Below are 9,477 nucleotides of genomic sequence, written 5' to 3'. Positions count from 1 at the left end.
GAATGAGGAGCGCAGAAAGAATGTGGTTAAATCACTTAAACAGGACAGTCCTTCTGGATCTTTGTTTGCATTTGGCCAGTTATCTTGTTTCTTTCTTTATGCCTGACTGGTCCTAGCACCCTCCCCAAGATGGGTGTGCAACTTTTTGTTATGACGGATCCCACCGCACAGGCCTGTGGTTACGTCTCCATGCTTACTGTGTGGGGAGGGGGTGGCAGGGGCTTCCCTTTTTGACCCCCAAGAAGCCTTCCTGTGCATGTATAGATAGGGAAATCTTCCCTGACCTCAGGAATGGGGACCTTATCTCTGTACTTTAGCAGAGCTCAGCTTTTGCCACTAGCTTTGTCCTTGGGGTGTCTGGATGAGAAGAAAGCTTCAATTTTATTCCACTTAACAAACACCAGCTGTTAGGCCCAGAGGTTCATCTGTCTCCTACCACAGGAATGTTGCTATATCATAGGCCTTAATGTACTTCTTAACCTCAGATATGCAGATGACACCACCCTTATGGCAGAAAGTGAAGAAGAACTAAAGAACCTCTTGATGAAAGTGAAAGAGGAGAGTGAAAAAGTTGGCTTAAAGCTCAATATTCAGAAAACAGATCATGGCATCTGGTCCCATCATTTCATGGCAAATAGATGGGGAAACAGTGGCTGACTTTATTTTTGGGGGCTCCAAAATCACTGCAGATGGTGACTGCAGCCATGAAATTAAAAGACACTTGCTCCTTGGCAGGAAAGTTATAACCCACCTAGACAGCATAGTAAAAAGCAGAGACATTACTTTGTCAACAAAGGTCCGACTAGTCAAGGCTATGGTTTTTCCAGTAGTCATGTATGGATGTGAGAGTTGGACTATAAAGAAAGCTGACCGCCGAAGAATTCATGGTTTTGAACTGTGGTGTTGGAGAAGACTCTTGAGAGTCCCTTGGACTGCAAGGAGATCCAACCAGTCCATCCTAAAGGAGATCAGTCCTGGGTGTTCATTGGAAGGACTGATGTTGAAGCTGAAACTCCATTACTTTGGCCACCTGATGCGAAGAGCTGACACATTGGAAAAGACCCTGATGCTGGGAAAGATTGAGGGCAGGAGGAGAAGGGGACATCAGAGGACATCAATGGACATGAGTTTGGGTGAACTCCGGGAGTTGGTGATGGACAGGGCAGCCTGGCGTGCTGCGGTTCATGGGGCTGCAAAGAGTCGGACATGATTGAGCGACTGAACTGAACTGAACTGAATACGCTTCTCTCTTTTGCACCCTACCTTCTCATTTCCTCTCTCATAAGACTCTCATATCAGAAAATAAACAAGACATTTACTGTTCTTTAGCTCATGTACCCAAGGCTCTGTTACAGGAATAAATGTCTATCTTGAATAAAAATTGACCACACTAGAGAAATCAGAATATTTCTCTGGCAGATGCAAAATTATCTTTGGTACATTTTGAATCAGTTTAAATAAATTGGTCTGAGATTCTGTTTTAAAGGGAAGGTAAAGTGGATCATATTCTGTTGAGGAGATTCCTTGTACCTAGACTACTTCCTTCTTTCCCTTTTTCATCCCAACTAAGGTTAATTTATTACAAACAGAACTTTGCTGTCATATGCATCTCTAAACCAGGGAGAGAGAGAGAAGGAAGGAAACCCAGTTGCTCTGGGTTCCCCCGGCACATGTACACAAGCGCACGTCTCTCCCTTCTCTGCCTTCATCTCTGTCTTGAGGCTTGCCTTTCTTTCCCTTCACTGCCCTGGCTTTGTGTCCCTTGACCGCCTTTTCAAGGCTTCGGGAGCCATTGCTAGTCCCCCAGAAGGTCTCTGTTGGCACTTAGTGCATTTAATGGGAAGAAGACTCCAAGAGCTCCTAGTGGCAGTTCTTGTGTGTATGGAAGTTGGTGAGTGAGGTGTATAGGGAGAGGGGAGCAGACAAAGAAGGGATATGTTCTGAATTTCTCAGAAATTAATTTTGGATTAATTTTCCCTTAGCAACTTTTATTATAAGCAGCCATTAGATCACAGAGTACTGTTAAATACTGATGGTGCTATGTTTTTTCCTATGAGGAAATATGTTCCAAGTACCAGATAACTAAGCTGAGTGTGCCTACAGAACTTGAGTCATTAGTAAGTTGTAGAAATTGCATGTGCACATTTACTTTGTAAGTCTTCCACAATGAGACAAAGAGGCACCCAGGAAAGGGCCCTCTGTCCACTGGGAATCAGCCGCACAGTGTAAGAGCGGTGAGTTCAGTTTCAGTCAATGTCTCACTGAGGACTATAGCCCTGGAGACAGCTTTCCAGAAAGCTCTGAGAAATCGCTCTGAAGACGTAGGGGGAGAGGTCAGTGTATCGTGCAGTTTTGACTAAGGAGTATGTGCAAGCCGGCAGATATCTCGGTAGGTTACTGACAGTCTCAAGGAACACACATCTCAGTTAATGACTTCAGTGCTTTTCTACATGTGGGAAAATGCAGAACTCCAGGTTCATAAATTTCCCCCCCGTGAAATATAACTGCCTAAGGGCATGTTTGGCCTGTTTTGCTTAAAACACAGAGTGCCTCATCTGGTTCTTTAAACTGAATTCCTTTCAGGGTGTACTGTAGGTCAGTGACTCATTCCTCATAGGACTGAATGGCGAGCGACATTCCTTGTTTTAACCCCAGATATTTCCTTTGTCATTTTTAAACAATGAGCAGACTTTACTGAACAGAGGTATTCTTGGGCACTTATTCTTGTGCAGATATGATCAGCATTTTATAAGTGGCAAAATAATAAAAGAATTATTTGAGGTGATACTATTAATTTCATATCAGGATATTCATTCTTAATGGATTTTTTTAAGGATTGAACATTAACTGTTTGTTGAATTTTTGAAAAATCAAATTCATTGAGGGAATTCCCTGCTGGTCCAGCATTTAGGGCTCCACGGTTTCACTGTTGAGGGCCTGGGTTCAATCTCTGATCTGGGAATTAAGAGCCCATAAGCAGTGCAGCCAAAAGAAAAAAGGAATCATTCATTGAGGCATAATTTGTGTGTAATAAAGTTACCAAATGTATGTAGTCATGAAGCCACTGCCTGGAATGTTTCACCCCCAGAACTTCCTTGTGCCCCTTTGTGGTCAGTCTTTCTTTAGCTTTCGGCAGCCACTTTCCACTTTCTGTCTTCATAGTTTTGCCTTTTCCAGAATGTCATGTAATGTATAGTCATGCAGTGGTCTTTTGGGTCTGACTTCTTTCATTTAGCATAGTGATTTTGAGATCCGCCCATGTTGTCGCATCAGTAACGGGTTCCTTTTTTTTTGCTGCTGCTGTTCTGTCATTAAGTTGTGTCTGACTCTTCCTGACCCCATGGACCGTAGCACCCCAGGCTTCCCTGAACTTCACTATCTCCTGGAGCTTGCTCAAACTCATGTCCATTGAGTCGGTGATGCCATCCAACCTTCTCATCCTCTGTTGCCTCCTTCTCCTCCTGCCCTCAATCTTTCCCAGCATCAGGGTCTTTTCCAGTGAGTCAGCTCTTCACATCAGGTGACCAAAGTATTAGAGCTTCAGCTTCAGCATCAGTCCTTCCAATGAATATTCAGGGTTGATTTCCTTTAGGATTGACTGGTTTGATCTTGCTGTCCAAGGAACTCTCAAGTCCTCTCTAGCACCACAGTTTGGAATCGTCAATTCTTCGGTATTCAGCCTTGCGTATGGTCCAGCTCTCACGTCTGTACATGACTGCTAGAAAAACCATAGCTTTGACTAGATGGACCTTTGTTGGCAAAATGATGTCTCTGTTTTTTAATATGCTGTCTAGGTTTGTCAATGGCACCCCATTCCAGTTCCCTTGCCTGGAAAGTCCCATGGATGGAGGAGCCTGGTGGGCTGCAGTCCATGGGATTGCGAAGAGTCGGACACGACTGGGCGACTTCCCTTTCACTTTTCACTTTCATGCATTGGAGAAGGAAATGGCAACCCACTCCAGTGTTCTTGCCTGGAGAATCCCAGGGACGGGGGAGCCTGGTGGGCTGCCGTCTGTGGGGTCGCACAGGGTCAGACACGGCTGAAGTGACGTAGCAGCAGCAGCAGCAGCAGCTAGGTTTGTCATAGCTTTTCTTCCAAGGAGCAAACATCTTTTAATTTCATTGGCTGCAGTCACTGTCCACAGAGATTTTGGAGCCCAGGAAAACGAAGTCTGTATTTTTTTCCCCATCTATTTGCTATGAAGTGATGGGACCGGATCCCATGATCTTAGTTTCTTGAATGCTGAGTAGGAGACTATTGTATGGAGGTACCGCAGTTTGTTTATTCATTCACCAGTTGATGGACTGGGAATTTTTTGCCATTCTAGTAGATGTGTAGTGGTATCTTACTGTTGTTTTTAATTTATAGTTCCTGGATGACTAATAATGATGAGCATCTGTTCATGTGCTTATATTTGCCATCCGTATTTCCCTTTTAATGAAATTTCTCTTCACATCTTGCCCATTTAAAAAACTGAGTTTTCTAGAGACATAAGAACTATGGATGAAGTCCTTTATTAGATACATGTTCTATAAATATCTCTTCCAGTATGTGGCATGTTTTTTTATTCTCAGAAAAGTATATTTTGAAGAGCGTGTTTTAAATTTTTATGAAGTTTTAACTTATCATTTTTTAATCTTTTAGTCTAAAAAGCCCACTTTTTGTGTTTTATCTAAGAATTATTTACATAATACAAGCATACAAAGATTTCTTCCTTTATTCTATATGCTTCATAATTAGGTCTTACTCTTAGGTCTGTGGTTCATTTTGAATTAATTTTTGTATATGGTGCAAATTAAGGATTTAGTTTCTTTCTTTTTTTCCCTCTTTTAAATTTCTCTTCTGATTTCTTCTTTTATACTTTTAATTCTTTCAATGGTTCATCTTATTGGGTTTTTTAAATAACTGTGTTGCTTAATTTCCAGTATATTTGAACATTTTAAAATATTTTTCTCTTACTGATTTTTAATTTAATTCCATTGTGTTGTAATGGAGAACATACATAATATGATTTCAGTCCTTGCATATTTGTTGAAATTTACTTGTGGCCCCAAATATTCTATCAAGTCAACCTTTAAAAAAAAAAAAGTTTCTCTTTCATTACATCTTAAAAAGGTGGCACTTTCCAAAATTACTATTTCATGTGTCGTTTTTATTTTTGAAAACATAACGAGTTACTGTTGTACTTTATCTAATTGTTAAGAATGATTGTAATTTTACTGTGTAAATAATTTTAGTCTGTAATACTGTGTTGGTATTTGCTGTTTTTGCCTTACTATAGTCAAAAATTTGTAATCTGTTCTTCCCTTTTAATGGTTTCCATAGGTCTAAGATCTGGCAAGCTTGGTGAACAGTGTGAAGCAGTTGTCCGCTTTCCCAGGCTCTTTCAGAAGTATCCATTCCCCATTCTCATCAATTCTGCATTCCTAAAGTTAGCTGATGTTTTCAGAGTTGGGTAAGTCTTTTTAAGCCCTTGGTGTCCTAAAGCACTTTGTTCACATTTCTTTGTTTTATATTATAGTGTGTATTCTTTTTGCCTTTCAGGACTTCCACATGATGGTTTTTTACCATTTTAGTGGACACACGTGGAAATTCACAACAAATTTTAGTGTGAAATTTAATAGCATTTTGAGCCAAAGTAAAGAGTATAAGGCAGAGAGTACTTATTTCTTTGGGGGACAGGATAATTCAAAATTAAAGACAACCTTGATATATAATTGTGTATTTTGGAAATATCTGTGGCTTTGTGCAGTTCATTTTGAGAAGTTTCTGATTTAACAATTTATTTTTATAACATGAGATTACATGTTACATGAGATTATGGGCCACTGTGAAGTGCCTGAAACATGTAAGCAAAGCCTGAATATATACCTGTTCTTTCTCTATGCCATTCCCTCTCCCACTTCTTTCCACCATTCTCCATATACTCGTGTGTTTACACACACACCTAATCAGACTTGCAGAAAAGAAGCTGTAGAATTAGCTTGAGAGGAGGAAGACCATCTTCTTGGTTCTAGTAGGATTGAGGAGATTGAGTTTGGCTCCCAGGCTTCTTTCTATGTTATGGCTGTTTGGGTGCCTTCCTGCAGGGCTGCAGGCTCTGCTAACTGCTTATGCTTAGTGCTCATCTCAGGGTTCTGCATCCATCAGTTCTACCAACCATGGGTCAAAAATATGTGGGAAGATAATTCCAGAAAGTTCCAAAAAGCAAAACTTGAACTTTCCACCCACTGGCCACTAGTTACATTGTATTTACACTTGTTTACATAGCATTTTCATTGTATTAGGTATTATAAGTAATCTAGAGATGATTTAAACTATGTGAGAGGATGCGCAGGCACTGTGCCATTTTACAGAAGGGAGTTCAGTCTCCAAGGATTTGGGTTTGGTGGGGGCTAGTCCTGCAATCAGTTCCCCTGCACACTGCGGATATCACAGGATGACTGTACAGGCTTTTGACTGTTTCTGTGGTAAAACAGAATGTTAAGATTGAAAAACATTGGCCTGTTGCTAAAATTTATTAATATCATTTGTGTTGCTTTGATTCCTAATTAAATATTACTTTCCTTAAGTGGTCTAATTCATTTTATCTGTGGTTCTTCCTAGAAACAATTTCCTGAGGCTTTGTGTTCTTAAAGTTACCCAACAAAGTGAGAAGCATTTGGAGAAGATCCTAAATGTGGATGAGTTTGTGAAGAGAATTTTCTCTGTGATTCATAGTAATGACCCTGTTGCAAGAGCCATCACACTCCGGTATATTCTGTTACGCCGCCGAGTCACCACAAGATTGTTTGAGTTGTATTTCTATACCCCCAAAAGGCCGTACATTTACTTCTGTTATTCTGAATATTAAGAATTCATTTTTGTTTTTCCTAGTAAGAGTCAATGAGAAAATATGGTAACCATCCCAATCTGTAAATGCTTTAGAGCTAACCGTCTGTGATACAGTTTTGGTAACTTATGTTTCAGACACTCCTTTTGTAGGTAGATGTTCTGATCTGTTAACTCAAATGTAAGTATGGTTTAAAAGAAAGAAAGAAAGTGAAGTTGCTCAGTCATGTCTGACTCTTTGTGACCCCATGGACTGTAGCCTACCAAGCTCCTCCATCCATGGGATTTCCCAGGCAAGAATACTGGAGTGGGTTGCCATTTCCTTTTCCAGGGGATCTTCCCAACCCAGGGATCGAGCCTGGGTCTCCCGCACTGCAGGCAGACGCTTTAACTTCTGAGCCACCAGGGAAGCCTCATGCTTATTTTGAACTTTTACCTTTCTGACCTTGTTCTTCCTTTTTCATGTCCGTTTTCTGTATTCATCTTTGGTTATGTGCTCATTTTTATATATGATAATTTATATCTCGACTCCTTGGAGAATGCCAGGTACAACCACCTTAATTTCTTCAGCATTTCCTTTTCTTTCTTGGCATTAAAAAAATTTTGGTAGAATTTCATTTTGTAAGCCTTAAAACCAGCTTGAACCATATCCTCTTTTTAGGTCTGTCATCTATGAAATTAGTATGTGTAAACTTTGGATTTTTGAAATTCACTTTCCTAAACTATACCTTCCTCTATTCTGATATGAGCTCCAGGGGACATCCTCTACTTCTCTTGATGTTGAGAGATTTGAAAATCATGATACAAGTAATTACTGATGTGGAAAAAAGACTGGGAAGTCTTACATTTTTACTTTGTGGGTCTGCTTAATAGTAAAAATATTGGACTCTTAATGCTTTGCTAAAATGGACTTCTTTATACAACATTAGAAAATTGGCATTTTGATGCTTTAGTAATTCAAAAGTGTTTTCCTGGGCTGTCTTTGGTACTTGGCATGTACTTCAAGGTGATTTTTTTTTTTAAATTTTTGCTTGTGTTAAATTAACCATGTTAATTTTTCTTACATGTTGAAGTATGGAAAAATGTTTACAGAATTTGAGTCACTAATTTCTAAAATTGATATGTCATTAACCTGAGATTTATGGACTGACCTACAAACTTTAGTTTTGGTAAGCTTTGCCTGTTTCTTACTTTTCTGATCTTGAACTTATTGTATTTCCATTCTTTTTGGGTTTCTCTGTTTGCGTAGGATGTTGGGAAGTCTGGCATCAATAATTCCTGAGAGGAAGAATGCTCATCATAGTATTCGGCAGAGTCTGGATTCACATGATAATGTAGAAGTTGAAGCTGCTGTTTTTGCTGCCGCTAACTTCTCTGCACAGTCGAAGTAAGCCTAGGCCTTTTATAGTTTGGCTCCCCAAGAAGAGGTTTTGAAAGAATAGCTCATTTATATATGTAAACACTAAGGGATATAGAAAAATGTAAACGGCAAGATGTATTTTCCATGCTGGGAAAACAGGACTTAATCCATAAAATAGAGGAGTTAAGTACAGATGTTGGCATTAATCTGTAAATGAAATTAAAGTTCTCAGAAGGACAGGATCAGCCTGGGATTAGAATAGTTGGGGAAGGCTTCATTGGGAAGCAGAAGCTTTGTCCATTGAGGTGTCTTCCCCAAACCTATACTGTCCTAATACTGAATTATTCTTTTCTTACTATCTTCTCAAGTCTGGACAGTTTGACAGAGATAATAACTGGAATTGAAACCAATTTTAACTTCTTTGGGGTATCATACTCTATTATCTTATAAAATAGTATTTCTCTCTCCATATATATATATTATTTTTTGATGAAATATTGGCCATAGTTTTATTAATGTGTTTGACTTACTGGATTATCCTCTCTAAAAAATAATACTATTTCTTTTACTGACTGATGATGTGAAAATAACACTGCTTTCTGGAGGGCATTTTGGTAATATGTATTTTGTATATCCCTTGGACCTAGAAAATCCACTTATAAGAATTTATCCTAAGGAATCAGCAGTGTGTACTGATACTTACTTGCAAGGATGCTAGTTATAGGGTTATAATAACAAAAAAAAATTAGTAACAAATTCCAACCAGTGTGCCAGTAAGATAAGTAGGATTATACAGTGAAATACTATGTCAGCTTTTATAACTAATTTATTTTAGAAATATATTTGGAAACAGGTTACATAATAGGTTATATGATATTACAGATTTATTTGAAAAGCAAGTATTTAGGATATGTATCGAAATATTGTCTCTGAGTGAAGATATTATCTTATTTTTATTTTCCTTTTTACAAATTTCTGTATATCCTGCTAGGAGCAAATTTTGGTTTTATAATCAGGTGACTAATGAATTTTTTAATGTAAAAATAGCATTTATATTAAGAGCCTCTGCTAAATTTGGATAAGACTTGAAATAGTTAGGAGAAGGCAATGGCACCCCACTCCAGTACTCTTGCCTGGAAAATCCCATGGACGGAGGAGCCTGGTAGGCTGCAGTCCATGGGGTCGAAAAGAGTCAGACACGGCTGAGCGACTTCACTTTCACTTTTCACTTTCGTACATTGGAGAAGGAAATGGCAACCCACTCCAGTGTTCTTGCCTGGAGAAT

General features: G+C 39.1%; 1 protein-coding gene across 1 annotated transcript in view; it reads left to right on the top strand.

The window, feature by feature from the left end:
• The window catches only part of INTS7 (integrator complex subunit 7), an 83,136-nt gene that overhangs the window by 11,659 nt on the left and 62,000 nt on the right, over positions 1–9,477 (top strand). The window contains exons 2-4 of the mRNA XM_010853021.1: positions 5,327–5,456; positions 6,608–6,754; positions 8,082–8,219. Of these exons, the coding sequence (XP_010851323.1) occupies positions 5,327–5,456; positions 6,608–6,754; positions 8,082–8,219 (415 nt within the window). The remainder of the gene's footprint in view (positions 1–5,326; positions 5,457–6,607; positions 6,755–8,081; positions 8,220–9,477) is intronic.

This window comes from Bison bison, unplaced genomic scaffold (assembly GCF_000754665.1).
Source record: "Bison bison bison isolate TAMUID 2011002044 unplaced genomic scaffold, Bison_UMD1.0 scf7180017864322, whole genome shotgun sequence".
In the NCBI taxonomy this organism is placed as follows: Eukaryota; Metazoa; Chordata; class Mammalia; order Artiodactyla; family Bovidae; genus Bison; species Bison bison.
The sequence above is the reverse complement of the archived record's forward strand: the minus strand, read 5'-3'. Positions and strand labels throughout refer to the sequence as shown.